Below are 25,822 nucleotides of genomic sequence, written 5' to 3'. Positions count from 1 at the left end.
AGTGTAATTTTTGCCATTCTCTTGTTCAAATTTTCCTAAGTATTCAACTGTTTTTGATGCTATTATAATAGCATCAAATTAAAATTAAAATCTTAATTGCTTTCTTAATTCAATTTTTAGATCTGTGGGTTTAAAAAAAAAAATCCAGACATGGGGCATCTGGGTAGCTCAGTGGGTTAAGCCTCTGCCTTCGGCTCAGGTCTTATCTCAAGGTCCTGGGAACGAGCCCTGCACCAGACTCTCTGCTCAGCAGGGAGCCTGTTTCCCCCTCTCTGTCTGCCTACTGCTCTGCCTACTTGTGATCTCTCTCCCTGCCAAATAAATAAAATCTTTTCTAAAAATCCAGATATATAATCCTAGGATTTTAATTGTTTAATCCATTTATATTTAATTAACATTCATATAGTTGAATCTATCATCTTTTTTTTTTTTTGTCTTATTAATACTTCATTCTTCCTTTCTTGACTTCTGTTGGTTAAACATGTATTTTTGGAAAAAAAAAAAAAAAGAAAAAGAGAGTGAGTAAAACCAAGAAACAGATTCTTAACTATAGAGAACTGATGGTTACAAGAGGGGAGGTGGGTGGGGGGAGGAGTGAAATATGTGATGGGGATGAGGAGTGCAACTTATTGGGATGAGCACTGGGTACTGTAAGTGTTGAATCACTGAATTCTACACCTGAAACTAATATTACATTGTATGTTAACTAATTGGACGTTAAATAAAAACTTGGGGAAGAAAACATGTATTTTCGTACTATTCAGTTTTATCTTAATTATATTTTAGTTATCCCTTCTTTAATTTTCTTTTTTTTTTAATTTTTTTTAAAATTTTTTATTTTTTATAAACATATATTTTTATCCCCAGGGGTACAGGTCTGTGAATCACCAGGTTTACACACTTCACAGCACTCACCAAAGCACATACCCTCCCCAATGTCCATAATCCCACCCCCTTCTCCCAAACCCCCTCTCCCCAACAACCCTCAGCTGTTTTGTGAGATTAAGAGTCACTTATGGTTTGTCTCCCTCCCATTCTCATCTTGTTTCATTTATTCTTCTCCTACCCACTTAAGCCCCCATGTTGCATCACCACTTTGTCATATCAGGGAGATCATATGATAGTTGTCTTTCTCTGCTTGACTTATTTCGCTAAGCATGATACGCTCTAGTTCCATCCATGTTGTCGCAAATGGCAAGATTTCATTTCTCTTGATGGCTGCATAGTATTAAGAAAATTAAAGAAGGAACCCCTTCTTTAATTTTCTTACTGAGTGTTCTAGAGTTTCCAATGTACATTTTTATCTGATTAGTCTAACACTTCATATATAAGAAGCTTATAACAGTACTTTCCTTTGCCCAATTCCCCACCTTTATACAATTATCAAGTTTTTCTTCTGTTATAAACCCTACATTTTAAAAATTTCAAGTCAATTGTTTCTTATATAATTTAAGGTAATAAAAAGTTATTTTATTTTAACCTACAAATTTACTATTTCTGGTGCTCTTCATTCCTTGTAAAGATCTGAATTTTCATTTGGTATTATTACCCTCTATCCTAAAGGGATGAATGCTATATCCTGCATATTTCTTTGGTTTTTCTTATAGTGCAGGTCTACCGGACAGGAATCCTCTCATTTTTGTTCAATGTAAGATGTTTCCATTTCACTTTCATTTTTGAAGGATATTTTCATCAACTGCAAAATTCTAGAGTGACTGTTTTGTTTTAAACTTTTTGTAAGAGCAGTTTTAGGTTCACAGCAAAATTGACCCAAGGTACAGAGATTTCATACATATAACCCCTGCCCCCAAAGGTGCATAGCTTCTGCCATTATCAACACACCCCATCAAAGTGTGATATTTGTTACAACTGAGTACCTATATTGACAGCATTATCACCCAAAGTGAAGTTCACCTTAGGGTCATTTTGGTGTTACATGTTCTATGGGTTTGGACAAATGTATGACATGTACCCATCATTATGGTATCATACAAGGTGTTTTCACTACCCTAAAAATCCTCTGTGCTCTGCTTAGTCATCCTTTCCCCACCGCCAACCCTTGGTGACCACTGATGTTTTTACTGTCTCCACAGTTTTGCCTTTTCCAGAATGTTATATAGTTAGACAGTAGTTAGCCTTTTCAGATTGGTTTCTTTCACTATAATATATATTTAAGATTCCTCCACATTTTTTCATAGCTTGATAGCTTATTTCTTTTCAGTGTTGAAAATAACTCAGTGTTTGTATATAACAGTTTATTTACCCACTTACTGAAGGATCAGAGCAGACTTTAGTCTAGGACTGATTTTCTTCATGGGTAAGGCAAAGTCCTTTTCAATATTCTACCCTATGTCCCATAAATCACAAGGATTTCCACTATGGTAGGTAAGAACACAAACTACTCCAGCTGGTGTACGGATTGTCACCTCTAATACTTCCAGAGTTCTATTCCCAACCTCAGGTAGCTTCCTCATGTGGATGCACGACTTAATATTCAGATGAAGACCTGAGAGGTACTGTAGATCTCTGGAAAACTCTCTTTCCCATACTTTATACTGCAAACTCAATCACCCTGGCTTCCCCAGACTCCTGGAAACTTTCTCCAGCCAGTAAGCTGAGAAATTGCTCATTTTGTTTCCCTTCTTTCAGGAATGTGTCGTGCTGTCTGATGTTCAATGCCAGAAAATCGTTTCATATATTTTGTTTAGATTTTTTGTTTGTTTTAGGCAAGGGGATAAATCTGGCCTCTCTTCTCTCAGCTAACTTAGAATTCTACATTGGCAGTGTTTTTTGTCAGTATCTTAAAAAAATGTCATTACGTATTATTTCACAATTTCTGTTGTCTTTTTTTTTTTAATTTTAATTTTTTATTTTTTATAAACATATATTTTTATCCCCAGGGGTACAGGTCTGTGAATCACCAGGTTTACACACTTCACAGCACTCACCAAATCACATACCCTCCCCAATGTCCATAATCCCACCCCCTTCTCCCAAACCCCCTCCCCCCAGCAACCCTCAGTTTGTTTTGTGAGATTAAGAGTCACTTATGGTTTGTCTCCCTCCCAATCCCATCTTGTTTCATTTATTCTTCTTCTACCCACTTAAACCTCCATGTTGCATCACCACTTCCTCATATCAGGGAGATCATATGATAGTTGTCTTTCTCTGCTTGACTTATTTCGCTAAGCATGATACGCTCTAGTTCCATCCATGTTGTTGCAAATGGCAAGATTTGATTTCTTTTGATGGCTGCATAGTATTCCATTGTGTATATATACCACATCTTCTTGATCCATTCATCTGTTGATGGACATCTAGGTTCTTTCCATAGTTTGGCTATTGTGGACATTGCTGCTATAAACATTCGGGTGCATGTGCCCCTTTGGATCACTACATTTGTATCTTTAGGGTAAATACCCAATAGTGCAATTGCTGGGTCATAGTTTTTTTTTTTTTTTTTTTGCTTTTAAGATTTTCTCTTTATCTTTGGTTTTCAGCGGGGCAGTGGTGTGCTCAGGTACGGTTTTACTTGAATTTGCCCTACATGGGATTGCTGAGCCTCCGGAATCTGCAGGTGGATGTCTTATCTCAAATTGGATTGGTAATGGCCTTAGATGATTTCTTCAAGTATTGCTTCTGCTCTATTTTCTCTCTTCTCTTTTTCTGGGATTCCACATATATGGATAAAACCTTTGACCATGTTCTACATCTCTCTTATGATCTATTCTGGTTTCCCATTCCCCCCCCCCCCCCATATTTCTTTCTCTTGATTTTGGACTCTGGGCTCTAAAACTGTAACAAGATAAATTTCTGCTGTTTTAAGCTACCAGGTTTGTGGTAATTTATTATGGTGTCCCTAGGAAACAAATACAACCACTATATATCCATACTGAAATTGCACAATTAAATAAATGGATGGCAGATAGTGGGAGTCAAGTTTCTCAGTTGGAATGGGCAGTTATGAATAAGTAAAGAAGGATCCAGTGGTTCCCATGGTAATGGGTTAGTTACAGTTAGAGACACCAGTATGAACCTGTGAGTTCATGAATATGATATATATACATTGTAAAAGTTCTATCTGGTTATCTAAAGAAATCTCTATCCATTTATACATCCATCCATCCAGTATACACACATATATGTCCTTGCTCTGTTAGCTCAAAAGGCCAAGAAACAGTAACATTCTAGTAGCAACAACAGAGCCCAGATCTTGGTTTCTAATACTCTTCTCTAGTAAAATGAACCAGTGCTCCTTGGAGAAATGTCTGGTTTTAGGCTAGGGCAGAGGATATAAATGGTAAATCTGGAGCATCTTGTAGTGTCAGAAACTAAGGAAATGTGGGAGGAAAACAAACAAAAAGATGAGGTATATCAGAGAAATAGGAGTCAACCCAAAGTGCCCTTTTGACAAAACTGGAATTATCTGAGCAACAAAATAAAGTGATATTGGATTATAGACCTAAGTATAAATACTTAGAAATCCTCACTGACATAAATAAATGTCCTAATAAATAAGCAAATTATCAAATAATGAATAATTAAATAAATAAATGGGGAAGAATGGAACAATCTTCGACTCAGGAAAATTCCAAATAATTAATGGAATTATAAAAGAGATGGAGCATAACTCTCCATCCCTTCAGCATTGGCCTCACACAGTGACTTCCTTCCCAAGATTATATTATGGAGAAAGGGGAAAAGAGTGTAACTTTACAGTGGAGAAACATGATGACATTCTCTCAGGTATGGAATAAAGGTCAATATCAATAGTAATAAGTCATGTTGATGACATCCTTGATGTGATGTGTACCTCTGTGGTCTTCCTCCCTCAAATCAATAACCCTAGTCTATCTAATCATGAGAAAAATCTCAGTTGAGGGACTTTCTACAAAATAACTGACCAGTAATCCTCAAAAATAGCAAGGTCATCAGAAACAAGGAAACTCTGAGAAAGTGTCACAGGCAAGAGGAGCTTAAGGAGACATAACTAAATGTAATGTAGTTTGTCTAGATGGGATCCTAGAACAGAAAAAGGACAGTGGGTAAAAACTAAGAAAATCTAAATACAGATTTTAGGTAATAATAATGTATCAATTTGGTTCATTAATCTTGACAAATGTACTATACTAGTAAGAAGTTAATAACTTTTTTTTAAAGGGCCTAAAGAGATTAACAACTATTTGTAATAAGTGGACCTTGTTTGAGTCCTGATTAGAACAAGTCTATCTAGAGATATTTGTGAATCAATCTAACCTATCTGCTTTATGGACTATGTATATCATGGTGACAAAAGATTTATTTTTAAATTTGATCCTATGATAATATCATCATGGTCCATTTCTTAGAGACACAAACTACATAAAGGTAAAATTACATGTTGTGAATGATTTTTAAATAGTTTAAGAAAAAAAAAAAGCAAATGTGCCAAGATGTTGAAAATTGTTGAATCTGCCTGATGGGAATATGGGAGTTTATTACATTTTTATACTTCTTCTTCTACATTATTTTTTTTCTACTTTCATTACATTTGAAAAAATTCATAATAGAATCATGACTTTTTTTCCAAGTGTCCTTTTGGTAACTTCTATGCTAAATATGATCATGGATATTCTCATTATAGAACATTCTACCCAAGTATAAATATCTACAAATACGATGTTGCATCTCCATTTTTAGTACACTGCTTCTTCAATATCCCTTAATTCAAGAAATACTTCTGAGATTTAATAAACTAGATTTAAATTTTGAAAAAATGCCTACACTAATAGAGACACTTACCAGGGCACTTTGGGTTGACTCCTGTGTCTCCAATGCCTACATTAACATTGCACAAGCATCTATTTCTATTACTGATTTTGATTTTAAAGATCTTGTGCCATATTCATCCTTCTGTTAGAGTGTTGCTATAAAATCTACAATTCTTCAGGAGTACTCCTAATATTTTGCTTGGGAGTAATAAAAATAATGAAATAAAACTGTCTTAATTTTCTGAATTGAAAGTAGGTGCATTATGTACTTTAAGGTTATGAGAAATGCAAAGCAATCTGACTTGGGAAATTAAGTCTTTCCCCCTAAGGATAAAAAATAACACAGTTAATGATAACCCATCTATGAATTTTTGCTTTTACAGTCCTTTGTACAATTACAGTTATGCATCTTATAGCTCTATATGACTTTGAATGCCATTAAGTGAAAACCTGGGCTATTTATCTCTTCTTCTTATCAGCTTTTTTTGGGGGGGGGTAGTAATGGTTATGGGGTTGTACCTTGTGTCTAAAAATTTATTTTGATTTCTCCTGTCATTTTTAAATTTAAGAGTGCCAGTACTCCAAATAAAAGATGTTTGGACTGTCACAAACAGACTTCAGAATCTTCATCTTGTGCTCTCTTTGATCCTGAACTGCCTCATCTGAAAAATGTCAATACTTGTTTGAAGACAAGGAGTTGGACTAAGTAACATTTTTTATTTTTTTTTTTTTATTTTTTTTTTTTAAAGATTTTATTTATTTATTTGACAGACAGAGATCACAAGTACGCAGAGAGGCAGGCAGAGAGAGAGAGAGAGGGAAGCAGGCTTCCTGCGGAGCAGAGAGCCCGATGCGGGGCTCGATCCCAGGACCCTGAGATCATGACCTGAGCTGAAGGCAGCAGCCCAAACCACTGAGCCACCCAGGCGCCCCCTAAGTAACATTTTTTAAAGTACATAATTCTCCGTGACCAAATTTTATGAAGTAGTATGCTACTAAAAAAAAAATTTTATTGTGCTATAACTAACATATATTAATTTCAGGTATACAACTACATTGATTCAATAATTCTACACTGAGTAATTTACAGAATAATGCACTTTCAATGGTGCATATTTTGACTACTTCCAAAAATAAAGGCTTTTTATTTTATATAAAATTACAATGATCCTAAATGATATCAATAATGAATAAAATTTAATTTCCAAATTAGCATAAATCCATGAAATGGATCCATCATCCACGTTAAAATGAAAAGTCTGGATGAAATATTTGTTTCATTGTCTCCCCACGCCAAACTAAAGACAGTAAATTATGCAAACCTAACAATGTTACTTTGCATGGGGCTCAAAGGGTTCCTGTGTATTCTTCAGAATTGTCAGAAGGACATAGTTCACCTCAACTTCCACATTTGTTTAATTGACAGGATTTTTTAATTCTAAGAGGATCTCTTCTTTTCCTTGGTAGTAAATTTGCACTTTCTCTTACAAAATGAAGTTAGCAGTAGTTGGAAGTTTAGATTTGTTTCCCTTAATAACACAGAAAGTTTAAAACCTCATTAAACTGTCCACTTTTTTTGTTTTGTTCTGTTTTCTGAAAATGTTATAGTTCTATGAAACTCTCACATCTGGGAACTAGTGACAGAGATCACTCACGGAGCTTAACTATCCCCTAGGGTTTATTATAAAGCCAAAAAGAGAATGGAACTTTTCAAAAAGCAGATTTTTCTGCCTTTTTGGTTAAAGAATAGACATTCCCCAGTATGCAAAAAGTAAGTTGTCTCACTAGCCTTAGAGTTTTCCTTTCATAAGGAATATTTGCTCAATGGAAACAGATCTATAAAAGATATAAAACCATAAACAAACAAAAAAAGTCCTCTAGTATGGGACTACTCAGAAAATAAAACTGCTGCATCTCTTTACACTTTTAAAAATCTTATTTCTAATTTTATTTTTTTTTAGAAAATCTTATTTATTTGTTTGAGAGAGACAGAGAGCACAAACAGGAGTGGGGCTGAGGGAGAGGGACAGACTCCCTATGGAGCATGGAGCTGGACACGGGGCTTGATCCCAGGATCCTGGAATCATGACCTGAGCCGAAGGCAGACACTTAACCAACTGAGCTTGCCCAGAAACCCCAATCCTATTTTTTAAATAACAAATTTATCATGTGCTTTCCCCCATCAGCCTGGTGCAAGCAGGATTACCTCTAGATGAAATCTACTATCCTTTCTGTACTTGTCATACCATTTCTCAGACTGGCAAACCTGACTCTCATTATCTTCACTATACTTATTTTATTAAACCCTCTAAGAAATCAGCCCTTATCCCTGCAGCTGTCCTTCCCTCAGCAATGTACTCTTCACCACGTGTATGTCCCCTCCCTCTCCTCTGGCTGCCTCCCCCCCCCCAAGCCATCTGCGCTCCCGATCACTACCCCACATCACCAGGCCCCCTGTGTGGAGGTCTCACCCACTTGGGTTTGGGCACTCCCTGCAGGACAGTCCTCCTCACTGTGCTTGGGTCCCAATCTCATGCACAGAATTGCGCCAAGGTGTACACTGGTGTTTGGACTCTGATTCCCTATACCTGCTTCCAGCGCATGTGGATGTCTGCCTCAGCCCACTCAGGCCCTGGCTCCCCACATCAGGCTGCCTCACGTGAGAACATTCACCAGCCCTCCTGGCTTCAACTCCCCACACTGTGTCACCATCTCCCTCTGCACTGACACACTCCTCACAGTCCTCAGGCCCTGACTCTCCATGCAAGGTCCCCTCCCCCACCCCCCCAAGACCTGGTGCTAATACCTCCCTCACACTATTTAGGCTCTTACATTCCATGCTGCCCCCCTCCCACCCACACGGATGCCACCCTCAACAGGCCTGCACTGCGCTAGCGTTCCATGCTGATGCCCTTCCTATGCAGCCATCTGAAGCTGGGCTGTCTCCCTGCAGGTACACCTCTCTGCCCCTATCCTGCTCAGATACTGACACCCTGAGCTGGACCTCCTCATGCCTGGGCATCTTATTCAGTCCTTGGCTTTCTCATGGCAGCCAGCGCCCACTTGCTGATGCTCTTCTTACCCCACTCTGGCCCCAACACCCTGCTCTGAGCTACTCCAGCCCTCCCCACAAACACTGACAACCATTTTGCTGTGCCCTTCCCAAAGTCTTCAACACTGACTGGTTCAGGAATGGAAGGGAAAGAAGGCGGAAGGAGCCGTAATTATTTTGACTATTCTTTATTTTCCCTCTTATTTTGGAAACCATGGAGCAATGCTGGGTAAAACAAATATACTAATCTTACCTTTAGTTTTGCCTCACACTTCTTTTTTAACTTGCACTATTAATTATGTTCATTATTTTATATCTTCCAAACTGTATTTTGGTCAGTTGCCACCAGTCCTCTGTGGAAAATGCAGGGCATGCGTGAATAAATGAGGCAAGCCCAACTCCAGGAAGCGAGGGACTTGTGTTCTGCTCAGCTACATACCCCCAGGACTGAAGGCAGTGAGGATCAGAGTGAAACTGAAAATACTTATCAGCGATATAATGCAGACAAAGATACCAGTCAAATAAAAGAGAGGGGAACTTGTTAGGGATCAGAGTTCTGGAAGACCCCTGCAGAAAGTGCTAACTTAGTTGATGAAGTGTGTGTATGTGCATGTGTACATGCGTGAGGAGTGCAGAGGTTCCAGGGAAGAGTCCCTCTGGAAGAGGGACGTTACTTGGGGTCTTTACTAGCCAGCATGGGAGCATTAAACATTTTATACAACCTCAATACAAATTTGTTGAATAAGAAAGGTTTTCACTGTGACGTACCTTACTCTCTGAGCAAGTTACTCAGGGAAAGTACAGCTAGTTCTATCCGTATCAGGACCATCTCCTCAGGGAGAGGCCTGGAGAAGGCACCAAGTACACACCAGCAGCATCAGTAAAAGCTGTGTGAGACAACAGCAGGCTACTTGGTCCATACGCAAGCGAGGGAAGGTGACTCTTAAACTTTCTCTAGTCTAGTAAAAGGCAAACCACCCAAGTATAAAAGATTGGGAAAGAAAAAATGAAACCAAAAGCCAACTTTGACAGAAAACTGTTGATAAGTGAGTGGGAAACTAATTCACATATAAGAAAAAAGTTCATTTTGTCTAAAATCTCTCTTAAGCCAACTGAAACTTTTTTCTTATACGATAATTCACTTTCTCTGTCTGACTTACTCACTTAGCATAATCTCCTCCAGTCCCATCCATGTGGATGCAAAAGATGGGTATTAAGGAGGGCACGGACTGCATGGAGCGCTGGGTGTTATATGCAAACAATGAATCATGGAACACTACATCAAAAACTAATGATGTACTGTATGGTGACTAACACAATTTAAAAAATAATTAATTTTTAAAAAAACACATTTCTGAACATTGTCTATCCTCCAAACAGGAAAAGCCAAAGTACACTGGTTTTTACATATCACTGTGTATGTAATATTTATCATTTTCTACCTTTAAAGCATGGATCTTGAATTTCCTTATTTATACAAAAGCTAGATAGGTTACTTCCTCATGCATATGAGAATGCTGCTGGTTCCCACTTCTGGCTCTTTGGAAATAAAATCATTCTATAGCATTTGAAAGTTTCCCACATTTTCCTATTGCTTAGAACACATTAGCACATTGATGGCTATCCACTTATAAAACTTGTCCATGGATTCTTTGCTGCTCATCCCATTAAGAGGCAGGGTTGATGTCCTCTTCCCTTGCAGCTGGTCAGCCTGAAAAGCTTGTGTATGACAAAGAGACTGCAGTGGGACTTCAGAGGCTAGGACAAAAACGGCCATGTGGTCCTGCCTGGCTCTCTTGGGACACTCTGGGGGAAGCCAGCTGACCACTAAGAAGTCCAACTATCCTTAGAACTACCATCAGCAACTGAAGCTGAACAGGTTACATACAGGGGCTCCTACTGGAAGGCCTGCCCAAGTACCCAGCTGCTAACTGGAAATCAGCTGCCACCTCAGGTGAGGCCTGTGGGATGCCCAGCCCAACAGCGCCTTCCCATGACTGTATCCCCAGCCAGCATTTGACCATATGCACATGAGGGATCGCAAGTTAGAACTGGCTGGCAGAGCCCTCCCCCAAACTCCCAGCCCACAAAATCCTAAGCAAAATCAAATAGTTATCTCCTCTCTGCTCTATGAAAATTATTACTTATGCCCATTGAAGTCTTGAACCAAGTAAAAAAAAAAAAAATCAAATAGCTGTTGTTTGCCACAACAACAACGTGTAGGATAATGCATATTGATGGTAACAGTAACTAATGACCAAGGAAGTATTTTCTGACCAATTCTATCATATTTTGTACCTTTAGTAAAAGGCAATTTCAGACCCAAGTTATATTAGCCAGAATAGGCCAAGTTCTACTGTGCTCTAATAATTTAGCCTGAAGAGTCAACAGGAAGGCAAGTATGCCAGATATCTTCCATTCCCTCTCTGGTTTCCCTCTTCATTGTGTTCCCCTCTGCTTCATTGTGCTCTGTTGTCAGGAAGTTTGCCTGCATTCATAAACTTGCTTTTCCTCTGGGTTCCAACTGGGTTCAGCTAACACAAAGACAGGAGGTGAGGGACAAGTGAAGTAGGGATAATTATTCCCCCACCCCACCCTGCCCAGTTTCCCAGGCCTGCTCCCTCTGAGGTAGGCCATCACTCTTGTTTAGAGACCTGCTCAAGACACTTCCCTCGTAGGTCTTGGTAATGGTCTTTCACTTGCCCCTTCAGATTTAGAGGTTCTAACAGTCCCCATCCCACCCTAGAGCTAGCCTTAGGGATACTGTGCCATGTACTGTTGACTACCTAAACTTGGCCCACATCTTGTAAGTAATTCCCTTTCGAAGCTCTCCTCAAATCACCCAGTTTAATATGCCGTCCACTTCTTGGTGTTTGCCTAATCCTGTGTCTGTGACTGAAAGAATCATTAAATATATCTTTACATTAAAAAAGAAAAATTACCCTGAAATCTCAGTGGTTTCGTTCAACAGAAATGTGTCCTGTTCAAGGATAGGTGAGGAATTCTGTTCTTTCTGGTGAGTCAGGGAATCGAACCCCTGCATGGGATGACAACTTCATTTCACAGACTGCAGCAGCAGCGACACTAACTCGCCCGTGTTTCTATCCTACAGCATATCTTCATTCAGAAAAAGTGTCACGCTATTCTGGCAATACCACTTTTTAAAAGTTACCAAGCGTAGCATAGATTGGTGGTCTCCAGTATGGTTTCCCCTTTTCTTCCTTTTAATTATAGCAACAGCGTAAACGTTAGCAGGGTACCTAACCACCTGCCTACAGATGCATCTGCAGCCGAGAGTACCATGTAACTAAGCTCAGGCTGATGGGACATGAGAAGAGTGAAATGTGTAATTTCTAGATCCTCTTACAGGCATTTGCCCTGTATTTTCTCTCTGCCTTTCCTCCCCTCTGGAACACCTCACTTTTAGACTGAGAAGAGAAAAATAAAATCCATCTATCCACGTATCTAGTTAAGTCACTTAATTCTTTTTTACCAAGAGCAGAGAATGATGACAGATGGTGTCATACTAACTTAGAAACTAACTTTTCACACCTTTTCCTATTGTACACCTTTATTTTATACTGACATTACATTTTCATTTCCCCCTTTTAAATCTGTACTTTTGAATACACTGTTACATTACTGAACTTCCACTGTTCTTTACTTAACTGAACTCTAACTCACATGGCAGCTTCCTTTGAAGGCATGGACTCTCTGATGTAGAACACAGACACTGCAGTGTGGGACAGGGAAGAGTCCGTTCAAAGGTTGATGATCCTGCTTCTCATCCTGGGGGGGTATCTCAGACAAACCCTAAAGTCCACTGAAATAAAGACTTGCAGCCAAAATTAACCTCTCCAAAAAGGTGTAAAGGTTAAATAGTAGATATGTTTAGCTCCTAACATGTTATGGCTCCCCCGCCTCAAATTTTAAAATTACCCAATATAATGAAGGCAATTTGGTACCATGGCTCACAGTGCTGATCCTGGAATCAGAACAAATCTGGGTTTGACCCTCAGCCTTCCCACTTACTACTAATTTGACTAGAGGCAAGTTAACTGTCAAAGGTGAGTAGATGATTCATAGAGTAGCTGTGAAAATGAAAGAAAATAGTACACACTGAGTCCTTCATATACTGCCAAAGGATTCAATGTGAGTGGTTAGTATAACTATCCCTTCGCCTATGCTGTTCCCTCTGCCTGGAATACCTCTCTCCTCTTGTTGATCTGGGGAATTCCTTCACCTTCATTACAACTCATGCCCTGTGATGCCTTCTCACCTCCTCCGCCAGCCAGGAGCAATCTTTCCCTTATTGATGTTACTGAGAAGACATGTGTATTAATCTTGCTTTATCGTAGGATACTCTAATTCCCTTTTTAAATAGTTGTCCCTCCTCACTGTGTGCGTGGTCTGTTTCTTCTTCACTGCTGAATCGCATTACTCAGTGGAGTACACTCTGTAGGTTCTTAAATATGTTTGCAAAATGAACTGAATAAATCCTTGAATTCTCTCTAGAATCAACCCCCTTCTATTCTAGATTAGGAACAAGGCCTACAAATTAATTATGCCTTTCTTTCTATGAAAAGAAATGTCCTATCAAAATAATTTAAATGAAGCGTAATCAGTATCGCTGGTCTTACAAAAGGCAGTTATCTGAACATGAATATCTACAGATAGAGGCTCTCTAATGAGAATGTTCTTGTCTAACATTTCAAGTTTTTCTTGGGAATTGTAAGATGCAATTGAAAGGTCTTAAAAATCACGGTCAGTAATTGAAAATGTATCGCTTTTATAATAAGGAACAAGTTATTAGAATTTTAAGGATAGAAAATAATCATAAGAATAGTTAGCATGTATATGGAAATTCTTACTCGATGAAGTCTTTTCACCTTCTTCTAACTGCCTTGTGATAGTGAAAGCAGCTCTATTCCTATTACGTGAAAGGTTGTGTATGATCAATAAATACTATAGCAAAGATACAAATTCGCTTTGGCCAGCTTTGGTGGCCTTTGTTGTGGCTGTTAAATCCAGACTTCGATAAAATATATTATTATTATTATTATTACTCAGTCTTCTAGAGGGAAAGAGAATATACCCACGGATCCATCTTTGAGTAAGACCACTATTACCATTCCCTTTAAAGAACTTAATACCAGTTTTGATGACAGTGACAATACATAGTCTTAAAGAGTAAGAGACATTTTGTAAAAGAGAAATTTGAAACACCAAACATTGAAATAAAATACCTCAATGCAGATATGATGCATTCCTCCAGCCTTGTTTCTCTGCAGAAAACCTGCAATTGGACTGTCATTTCCCAACGGATGAAGCAGCTCCATCTTGGTGTTTCCCAAGTTGACAAAAACAACAGACACTCCATGCTCAGGAACAGGGACCGCCTCACTTACCCGGGCCCCCAGAACATTCTTATAAAACGCTGTGGCTTTTTCCAAGTCTGGCACTGCAATTGCTACATGATTGAGTCGACCTAGGTTCCACACAGGACTTGCTGCTTGAAGCGAGGACTGTGATGTGGAGAAAGTTCTTAATTTCGGAGCTGAAGTCTGAAGTCTGGAAAAAAACCCTGAAAAAGTGAATAGCCATTGATATCCTCCTTTTGAGAATTAATGGATTTGTAAAATTAATTTTTTAAAAAACTAAATGCATTCCCACGAACTGTTGTATGAGGGCTCCCCCTTTCTCCACACCCTCTCCAACACATGTTGTTTCCTGTCTTGTTAATTTTGGCCATTCTAACTGGTATAAGGTGGTATCTCAATGTGGCTTTGATTTGAATCTCCCTGATGGCTAATGATGAACATTTTTTCATGTGGTGTTAGCTGTTTATATGTCTTCATTGGAGAAGTGTCTGTTCATGTCTACAATGGACTATTATGCAGCCATCAAAAAGGATGAATACCCAACATTTGCATCAACATGGACGGGACTGGAGGAGATTATGCTGAGTGAAATAAGTCAAGCAGAGAAAGTCAATTATCATATGGTTTCACTTACTTGTGGAACATAAGGAACAGCATGGAGAACATTTGGAGAAGGAAGGGGAAAATAAAGGGGGGAGGAACTGGAAGGGAGATGAACCATGAGAGACTGTGGACTATGAGAAACAAAGTGAGGGTTTTAGATGGGGGTGGGTTGGCCCTGTGTGGGTATTAAGGAGGGCACGTATTGCATGGAGCACTGGGTGTTATACGTAAACAATAAATCATGGAACACTACATCAAAAACTAATGATGTGCACCCAAAACCATAAGATACCTAGGAATAAACCTAACCAAAGAGGCAAAGAATCTATACTCAGAAAACTATAAAGTACTCATGAAAGAAATTGAGGAAGACACAAAGAAATGGAAAAATGTTCCATGCTCCTGGATTGGAAGAATAAATATTGTGAAAATGTCTATGCTACCTAAAGCAATCTACACATTTAATGCAATTCCTATCAAAGTACCATCCATCTTTTTCAAAGAAATGGAACAAATAATCCTAAAATTTATATGGAACCAGAAAAGACCTCAAATAGCCAAAGGAATATTGAAAAAGAAAGCCAAAGTTGGTGGCATCACAATTCCGGACTTCAAGCTCTATTACAAAGCTGTCATCATCAAGACAACATGGTACTGGCACAAAAACAGACACATAGATCAATGGAACAGAATAGAGAGCCCAGAAATAGACCCTCAACTCTATGGTCAACTAATCTTCGACAAAGCAGGAAAGAATGTCCAATGGAAAAAAGACAGCCTCTTCAATAAATGGTGTTGGGAAAATTGGACAGCCACATGCAGAAAAATGAAATTGGACCATTTCCTTACAACACACATGAAAATAGACTAAAAATGGATGAAGGACCCCAATGTGAGAAAGGAATCCATCAAAATCCTTGAGGAGAACACAGGCAGCAACCTCTTCGACCTCAGCCACAGCAACATCTTCCTAGGAACATCGCCAAAGGCAAGGGAAGCAAGGGCAAAAATGAACTATTGGGATTTCATCAAGATCAAAAGCTTTTGCACAGCAAAGGAAACAGTGAACAAAATCAAAAGACAACTGACAGAATGGGAGAAGATATTTGCAAACGACATATCAGATAAAGGGCTAGTGTCCAAAATCTATAAAGAACTTAGCAAACTCAACACCCAAAGAACAAATAATCCAATCAAGAAATGGGCAGAGGACATGAACAGACATTTCTGCAAAGAAGACATCCAAATGGCCAACAGACACATGAAAAGGTGCTCCATATCACTCGGCATCAGGGAAATACAAATCAAAACCACAATGAGATATCACCTCACGCCAGTCAGAATGGCTAAAATCAATAAGTCAGGAAATGACAGATGCTGGAGAGGATGTGGAGAAAGGGGAACCCTCCTATACTGTTGGTGGGAATGCAAGCTGGTGCAACCACTTTGGAAAACAGCATGGAGGTTCCTCAAAATGTTGAAAATAGAACTACCCTATGACCCAGCAATTGCACTACTGGGTATTTACCCTAAAGATACAAACGTAGTGATCCGAAGGGGCATGTGCACCCAAATGTTTATAGCAGCAATGTGTACAATAGCCAAACTATGGAAAGAACCTAGATGTCCATCAACAGATGAATGGATCAAGAAGATGTGGTATATATACACAATGGAATACTATGCAGCCATCAAAAGAAATGAAATCTTGTCATTTGCGACGACGTGGATAGAACTAGAGGGCATCATGCTTAGCGAAATAATTCAATCGGAGAAAGACAACTATCATATGATCTCCCTGATATGAGAAAGTGAGATGCAACATGGGGGGGTCAAGGGGGTAGGAGAAGAATAAATGAAACAAGATGGGATTGGGAGGGAGACAAACCGTTAAGTGACTCTTAATCTCACAAAACAAACTGAAGGTTGCTGGGGAGAGGAGGGTTGGGCGAAGGGGGTGGGGTTATGGACATTGGGGAGGGTATGTGCTATGGTGAGTGCTGTGAAGTGTGTAAAACTGGCGATTCACAGACCTGTACCCCGGGGGATAAAAATATATGTTTATAAAAAATTAAAATAAAAAAATCACCAATTAAAAAAAAAAACTAATGATGTACTGTATGGTGACTAACATAACATAATAAAAAATTAAAAAAAAAAAGAAATGCATAATACATGTAAAAATCATTTATATACCTATTCTGGTTTTTTTTTTTGTTTTTTGTTTTTTGTTTTTTTTTTTTAAAGATTTTATTTATTTATTTGACAGAGAGAGATCACAAGTAGGCAGAGAGGCAGGCAGAGAGAGAGGAGGAAGCAGACTCCCTGCTGAGCAGAGAGCCTGATACGGGACTCGATCCCAGCACCCTGAGATCATGACCTGAGCCGAAGGCAGCGGCTTAACCCACTGAGCCACCCAGGCGCCCCCCTATTCTGGTTTTAATTACTGAAGTTAAATCAGGCAGATAAATGGAAAAACTATGTCAAAATTACTCTGCTCTGAAACAACTGTCTGGAATCAAAAATTAATTCTGAGCTTTTTAGATTTAAAACAAAGATGGTATTTTTCATAATTTATTTATTGATCACACTTAAAGGACAACTACACATCATTAAGGATTACTTGCTATTCTCTGCATTTCATAAGAGGTAAGTTTGAATGTGACAGTGAAACAACACACATTCAATGATGAGAACAAGCAATTTTATTTCTACTTATAACTGATTTTTTGTCTTACAGTAATATGTATCAAAAGTCACAACCACTATAGTGCTTTTCAATGTCATTAAAAAAAATAATTACTAAGGAAAATATCTCACTGTTGCAAGAAAAACAAGCAAAGATTAAGAGGGTCCTTAAACTTCTGAGAATTCCCTCTGAGACCAGATTTTTTAAAACTGTTCCTTTTTATAATTTTGAAGAATTAGAAGCAGAACTGCTTCTGAATGTGAAGAAATATCTTTCATTTAGAAATGGAAGACTTGTAATGTGTTCTCTCTGTGGATTACTGTTTCCCTGGTCCCCAATACACTGGATTTTAAGAGCCAGATTCTCCCCAGAATGAAAGCTATATACATACACGAGGTCTAAAAATAATCTTGTAAAACTACATCAGCTAATAAAGAAGGTACAAAATGGCAAATTGAAGAACACATATTCTAAACAATTAGATTTAGCTCTTAATGGAAAATACATTAAACAGTACTTAGTATCACAGAGCTCCAGCTAACAAATAATTAATTCCCCTTTACGGAAATTACTGATAATAAGGAAATTAAAATGACACTATTTAAGACCACAAACCTTGTGGGGAAAGGAAGTCTCATGTGTGTAGTCTTTCAACCCCCCACTCAGTCAGATAAAGATGAAAACCTCCTTACCAAGAGAGAAGAGTCCACAGGGCCTGCACAGGGCATATCACCTTATCCCGAGAGTAGCTTTCCCTCTGTCCGGCTCAATGAATGCCCTTTTGTCTCAGCTTAAAGTGTGTGTGTCATATGTTACATGAGTCCTCATTGTTTTATCAGTCCTCTGTGGAGAGGGGACAGCACAAGAGAAGAGTGCATATGTAAACTGTCCTGCACTGGCCACTGGGAGAGACTCATTGGCAATGGTGGACCAACACCCACTATTAAAGGTAATCTTGCTCTGTCTCCTTTCTATGAAAGTAAAGCACTCTGCCATCTACTGCTTGTGTTTCCTTTGAAGACTCTGACACCAAGACGCAACGGGGAGAAGTATTTAGTCTTCCCCTGGGATTGGTAACCAGTACTGCTTGACAAACGTGATATATCATAGGTCAGTAGAAGGCAAAATTCAGCCTCAGATAGTCTTCTGCTGTGCTCAAGCCTGTATTACTGATAGCGGAAATAACCAAAGGTTGTCATTATCAACAGGATGACCTAGCTCAGTTCTATGGACGACCTGCATTTTGAAATTCGCGTGTATTCCAAACTAGTACACATGTACATAAATGTACCATTGAAAGTAAACTTCATGAAAAGCATACCTACTCAATAGATGTGATGTGCTCTGACAGTTTCTACTCTGCTGCATTTTATTTCAGCTTTTAAAAAAATTCTGTCACTACCCACTAAATATCTATCTTGCTAAGTTTGCTGTAAAGATTAGATATTTGGTATAAAAAATATAATACAGTGCCAGACATACATAATAGGTGCACAATAAATTCAGCCATTCTCATTATTATTGATATACAATGATCATTTGCTAACTGAGTGGTATGCAGGGTAATCTGTGGAGAGCAAGAAACCATCTCAAGAGCATGGTGGTAGTGAATTTTAAAAATGCTAACAACTGGGGCTCCTGGGTAAGAGCCTCTGCCTTCAGCTCAGGTCATGATCCCAGGTCCTGGGATCGAGCCCCACATCAGGCTCTCTGCTCAGCAGGGAGCCTGCTTCCCTTCCTCTCTCTGTCTGCCTCTCTGCCTACTTGTGATCTCTGTCAAATAAATAAATAAAATCTTAAAAAAAAAAAAGAGGGGCACCTGGCTAGCTCAGTTGGTAGAGCCTGAGGCTCTTGATCTCGGGGTCATGAGGTCGAGGCCTACATTGCATGTAGAGATTAAATGAATAAATACACTTTAAAAAATGAAGGGTTAAGAACATAAAAATAAGCAAAAACCATATAAGATACTCGATATCATTAGCCATTAGGGAAAGGCAAATCAAAAACACAACAGGATACCACTTCATATCCACAACTGAAAGTGTTGATACGGAAGTGGAAAACTGGAATCCTTGTACATTGCTGGTAAGAATGTAAAATGATAGAGCTGCCATGAAACAGTTTGGAAAACTCAGAAAGTTAAAAACACAATTAGCATGTCACTCAGAAATTCCACTCCTAGGTACCTAAAATAATTGAAAACATGTACTCAAACAAAAACTCGTACACAAATTTTCATGACAGCACTATTCCCAACGGCCATGGAAAATGATTCATATTCGTACAGTGGAATATAATCCATGTAGTGGATATGAAGCAATGATATAACATGGATGAACCCTGAAAACACTATACTAAGTGACAACATTATGCTAAGTGACAGCTGCCAGACATAAAAGGTCATATGTTTATAGGAAATAGCCAGATTGGGTAAGTCCATAGAGACAAGAAGCAGAATAGTGGTTGCCAAGGGCTGGACAGAGGTGGGAATCGGGATTGATTGCTTAACTGGCACAAGATTTCCCTTTGGGATGATGAAAACGTCTTGGAATTAAATAAGATTATGGTTACACAACATGGTAAATATAATGTTGATAGCTTGTATATTTTAAAATGATACATTATGTGAATTACCTTAAAACAACAACAATGGGATTACTTTAGCTAAAAGTCTAAAGTGCAATCCTATAGACTAAGCAAACTGGGGCAGAAAACATGGAATGAAGGGGTCCTTTTCTCCCTCCCTCTTCCTTTGTTCCTCCCTTCTGCTTATATGTGCTCTCTCTCTCTCTCAAATAAATAAATCTTAAAAAAAAACAAACAAACAGGAGTGTTAAAACCCAACAGGATTGCAAAGATGAGTATCTACAGATTTAAGAAACAAGAATCTCACATATAAGAAATCGATATGTCACCAAATCTGGTCTGTATGTTAACTTTGGTTCATATCTTTCTTTCAATATTGGCTCTTACTAAATACTTTCAGTGTCTTGACTTAAAAGTAACATTGCATTTCCTTCCATCCAGATTGCATTTATCTCAGACCAGTCTTTCCAAACAGGGCTCCAAACAAGGCTTCAGCTGCAAGGGTCTGTACTCAAATGCATTAAGGGCACTTACTGTTTAAAAGAAATTATGTTGAGTTTGTACATAAAGTGCCAAAAAACTGTGAATAATCACTTGTAATAAGGTCTTCCTAACAGGTCTGAAAGTCACATGTAATATGGTCTTCCTATAATTTACACACGACAAGGTTCCCTCATTTGAAGTGTACAGTTCACTGTTTTCTTATGTATTTGCAAAGTTCTTCAAATTTTACATTATCTAATTTTAGAACATGTAGTAAGTTCTCAAGTCTGAACTTTTGTGTATCTTATTTGCGGAGACATAACATACTTAGAAAGACATTCTAATGAATGTCTAATGAAGTTGTTTGGTAATGAGTTGTTTGGTAAGAAGTCCATATATTTTCAGTGTTCAACCAGTGGATTCCCCACAGCACCATATCCATATTTACAACCTGTTTAAAACGCCGGTAGGAATAACTTTTTACTTACCTCAGTCAGTAAACACACCATGCTTTTGTTACCCCACTTACATATGACTCCATAAGAAAAGTAAATCTCTCCTCACAGTCCTATAACTTGGCCACAGTTGTCTCCTATCAGGATCATCTTCCATTTTCTTTCTTTTTTTTTTTTTTAAGATTTTATTTATTTATTTATTTATTTATTTATTTATTTATTTGACAGAGAGAGAGAGAGATCACAAGTAGACAGAGAGGCAGGCAGAGGGAGAAGGAGAAGCAGGCTCCCCACTGAGCAGAGAGCCTGATGTGGGGCTCGATCCCAGGACCCTGAGATCATGACCTGAGCTGAAGGCAGAGGCTTAACCCACTGAGCCACCCAGGTGTCCCAGATCATCTTCTATTTTCAAAACTACCTTTTTTCATGAAGTCAATCCTTTGCAAGCCAAATGGGAATTTATTGTGTGTGCTTAATAGGATTCATTTTTCTGAGCTTCTCCTGTTTTTCTGTGAAGTATTATGTTCCTTAAAGGTGGGGTCCTAACATAAGATTACCACACTGTCCAGTGATCCCACTTCTGGTATATACCCAAAAGAACTGAAAATAGGGCTTCAAGGAGATATTTACATATTCATGTTCATAGATGTATTATTCACAATAGCCAAATCTGGAAATAACCTAAGTGTCCATTGACAGATGAAAAAATAAAACGTGGTGTACACATACAATTGACTACTATTCAACCTTAAAAAGGAATGAAGTTCTGACACCTTAGGTAAACATGGACGAACTTTAAAAACATGCCAAGAGAAACAGCCACTCACAAAAGGACAAATATTATATAATTCCACATACAGCACCTGGAGTAGTCAAATTCATAAAAAGTAGAATAATGGTTACCATGGCTTGGGTGTGGAGGATAATGGGGGTTATTGTTAAATGGGTATAGAGGTTCAGGGTGGGATGGTGAAAGTTCTGGAGATGGATGGTGGTGACGGATTCGCAATACAAATATACAATTGACTCTTGAACAAACTGGGGGTATTAAGAGTGCCAACCCCCCAACACAGTCAAAAATCCACATATAACTACCCAAAACCAGAAGTCTTGACCAGAAGTCTTACTGATAACACAGAGAGTCAATTAACACATATTTTTCATGTTGTATGTGATATATATGCTATATTCTTACAATAAAGAAAGCTAGAAAATATTATTAAGAAAATCGTAAAAGAAATTTATCTACAGTACTTTACTGGGGAATAGTGAGTATAACTGGACCCATGCAGTTCAAACCTATATTGTTCAAGGGTCAACTTATTTAATGCCCTTGAACTGTACACCTAAATATGGTTAAAATGGCAAATTTTATGTTCTGTATATTTAACCACAATAAAAGACAAAGTGGGGTTATTTAAGGTTCAAGCATCTGAAATAGGAGGATAAATCAGAGCTGGCTTTAGAATACACTATTTTCATTTTACTTTTCCCTTGTGACAGATGTCTATATAGTTTACCAAAAAAATGTATCTTTATTAACATTCAGTTCAGCAATGAAGGTATGACTTTCTGGAAGTTATATTCCCTTCCTCGTAGTTTCCCCCCATCAACTACTGAATAAAAATATTTCTAAAAATACACATATAAAAATGTCTCTTCTTTAATATTCAAATTATTATTTATACATTCACTTTCAGGTTTTGTGTGTAAGTATCATATGACAAGCAGCATGTCTTATGGTTAAGAATGTGGGCTCCAGTGTTAAACTGTCCTGGTTCAAATCTTGACGCTACCATTAGTTCTGTAACTTGGCATTAGTACCCTAGTTACGTACCCTCTCCATGTCTCTCTTTTCTCATATAGGAATATAATACCTACCTCATAGAGTAGTCATGAGACTAAAATGAATAATATAAAGGGTTTAGAAAAGTACTTGGCACAAAGTACATAGCAAATTCCAAGAATGATCATTATTAGCACTTACAGAAAGGTTACATCAATAACTTGCTTATAAACATAAACATCTCTAACATATTTTAACATTCTAACATATTTTGCACTATTAAAGGAAAAAACTGACTGTGCACCTACCCTATATGTGATACTAGACTAGACTCAAATACTAAAGATTACTTGTATTACTCATATTAATGTTTTGGCACACATAGTATTTCTGTATTCCCTGCATCATTCCATCAATCCACAATTCACTACTTTTTATCACAAGGATACCACTCTCCTTTTACTATAGGAAACTTATGGTGTGGGCTGGGATTTTAGATCTTTGGTTGTATTTCAGTGTTTAGTGACTACTGACACTCCGGTGGAAAAATGCTGCTGGAAGGTATTATAGGCATGGTCCTCTTTTTGCTTTTTGATACGTGAATAGTGATTTACAATTTTTTCAAGTTAAAATTAGTTGTTTAGAGTAACCCTCTAACTCTCCCACACTGCTCACCACTATTGCTTTAACTTGAGAAATCCTTTTAACATTATGTAGAAGTGGAAACTATGTAACAATTCTGCCTTTCAAGAACTGTATGAACTGGTTATTATCCCCAGTGCAGATATGCCCTAGTCTCTAGACATTCTCCATACTGCTGGGATTTACTAACAGTAGAGAATTGAATCCTATGGCATACCATGATGTACCATCTTGTTGATCTGACCTCACTACCAGTAGACACCCATGACTTTATTTCATTGTGAGAGTTATGCAACAATATTACCCTATAAACTTGCCTAAGTCTGTAATCTTGCCTAACCAAACCGCGAAATCGTGAATTCTGAAGTAGAAGTACATCATGTGCTAGCCTAGCTCTATTAGTTCTCACAGCCATAAAATAGACCTAACACTAATTGTTCAGTGAGCACTTCAATCTTTACCATAATTCCATGCATCGAAAAATATTATTTTTCCCATTTGCAGACAAGGAAATTAGGCCTGATTAAGTAATTTCTTCAAGGTCACACTAAGCTGGGCCTAAAGCCCATGTCTGTCTGACATCAAAGTTGGTGTTATTAAACCATAATGTTGAATTTTCTCTTTCCTCTGAAATTTTTACCATTCTTTTGATCCTCAACTTTTAATATCTTTAGTGTATATTTTATGCACAATATCTACATTCTAACAGAGGGTTTTCTAAGAGATAATAAGAGATGACTTTTTGTCTTCATTTTCTTAGCTTTGTTTTTTTGCAAAGGGTTGCTTGCAATTGTGCATGAGCTAAGATGCTGCTTGTATCTCACCAAGGAGAGGAAGGAGGGACCAGGAGGGTGTGTTATTATAAAAGCTTTAGACTCACCTATTAATTAGATTCATTTCAACAAGCTGTGCTCAGCCTCTTATAGTATTTTCTCATATATACATACCACCTCTTCAAACTGATAAAGTACTGAGACAACTAAAACTATTATGGCATTCTTCTTTGTATGTGGCTCTAACTTAGCCCTGGTGACTTGCAATGATAAATGTTTAAGAAATGTTGTGACCGGTCGGGAAGACGATAGTGGTCAATAAAGAACTGGTTAGTTTAAGATGGGACTTCAACGCCCGGCTAGAACTGTACATTTGAATAGGCGGAATAGAGAAAGCACTACGTAGCAAAGGGATCTAACATTACTAAAGGTTCATCCCTGAACTGAAGACTTTATGGCCAATGTTCAGGAGTAACTCTTGAGACATTACCACTTGGCACTCTCCCAAACAGGGAATTTCATTAATTGAAATAGTGATGAAGAAGAAAGAGCAAAAAGAAAGAGGGGGGCTAGGGTGGCTCAGTGGGTTAGAGCCTCTGCCTTCAGCTCAGGTCATGGTCTCCAGGTCCTGGGATGGAGCCCCACATCGGGCTCTCTGCTCAGCAGGGAGCCCGCTCCCCCCTCTCTCTGTCTGCCTCTGCCTACTTGTGATCTCTCTCTGTCAAATAAATAAATAAAATCTTTATAAGAAAAAGAAAGAGGAGAAAGTGAGTGGCTTGAGAGTCAGAAAACTTGAGTTTCTGTCATGTACTGAGTCGATCCAGCTTTTTTTTTTTTGATGGAGGTGTACAAGACTCAAGGAACCTCCCAAATCCGTCTGTCTTTCCTGTTTACATACGTAATAATAAACATACTAGGGCAGGAGGGAAAAAACCACTCCCTTGGTATTCTTCACACAACTGACCTCCAAGGGTTTCCAGCGGGATACTGGAAGGACTTGGGAGTTCACCTTGTTTTTTTAAAGGACTTGCCCTTCTTTCTGGTTTCTCCCGTCTCCTACGCTGCCCTGGAAATTAACATTCACGGTCCCTCTGCCACTGACTTCATCTACTCCTGCCTGCAGGGGCTGACCGGGGGACAGAACGCAGTGGACTCAGGTGCTCTGGCCACCCGCCGCCTGTCCCAGCCCCCGGCCTCGCGTCCCGCGCGCCCCGCTCCCCGGAGATCCCCGACCGCGCTGGGTATTCACCTACTGCACTCTCGGCCGCTGCCGCCCCCGCCGCCGCCGCCGCCACCGCCACGGTCGCCACCGCCGCCTTCAACACGCGCGCCATTTTGGAAAGTGACCCACTGAACCCGCGGGTGCTTCACGCGGGGAAAGGAGCTCGGTCGAGGGGCGGGTCCACGCGGCTGGGGGCGGGGCCTACGAGGCTAGGAGGCGTGGCGAGCGTTGCTGCGCGCCCGTGGTGCGGCGGGTGGGCTTGTTCTTATTTTACGTATTGAAGCCACCCAGTGCGTCTAAAGCAGAAACTTAAAAACGAAGGACACGTCACTCCTTTGGGCTCCTCAGGGATACAAAACAGAAAGTTTAGAGAAAGTTCAAAGGCGCTAGAACTGACCAA

At 38.9% G+C, this 25,822-nt stretch overlaps 1 protein-coding gene across 1 annotated transcript in view; it reads right to left on the bottom strand.

Moving 5' to 3' along the window:
• The window catches only part of MCEE (methylmalonyl-CoA epimerase), a 30,055-nt gene extending 4,290 nt beyond the window's left edge, over window positions 1-25,765 (bottom strand). Inside the window, exons 1-2 of the mRNA XM_082736630.1 lie at window positions 25,450-25,765; window positions 14,049-14,386 (exon numbers count right to left, since the gene is read on the bottom strand). Coding sequence (XP_082592756.1) covers window positions 14,049-14,386; window positions 25,450-25,534 — 423 coding nt within the window. The 5' untranslated portion in view covers window positions 25,535-25,765. The remainder of the gene's footprint in view (window positions 1-14,048; window positions 14,387-25,449) is intronic.
• Between the last annotated feature and the right edge of the window lie 57 nt (window positions 25,766-25,822).

The sequence above is a fragment of the Mustela nivalis genome (assembly GCF_964662115.1).
Source record: "Mustela nivalis genome assembly, chromosome: 6".
Classification (NCBI taxonomy): Eukaryota; Metazoa; Chordata; class Mammalia; order Carnivora; family Mustelidae; genus Mustela; species Mustela nivalis.
The sequence above is the reverse complement of the archived record's forward strand: the minus strand, read 5'-3'. Positions and strand labels throughout refer to the sequence as shown.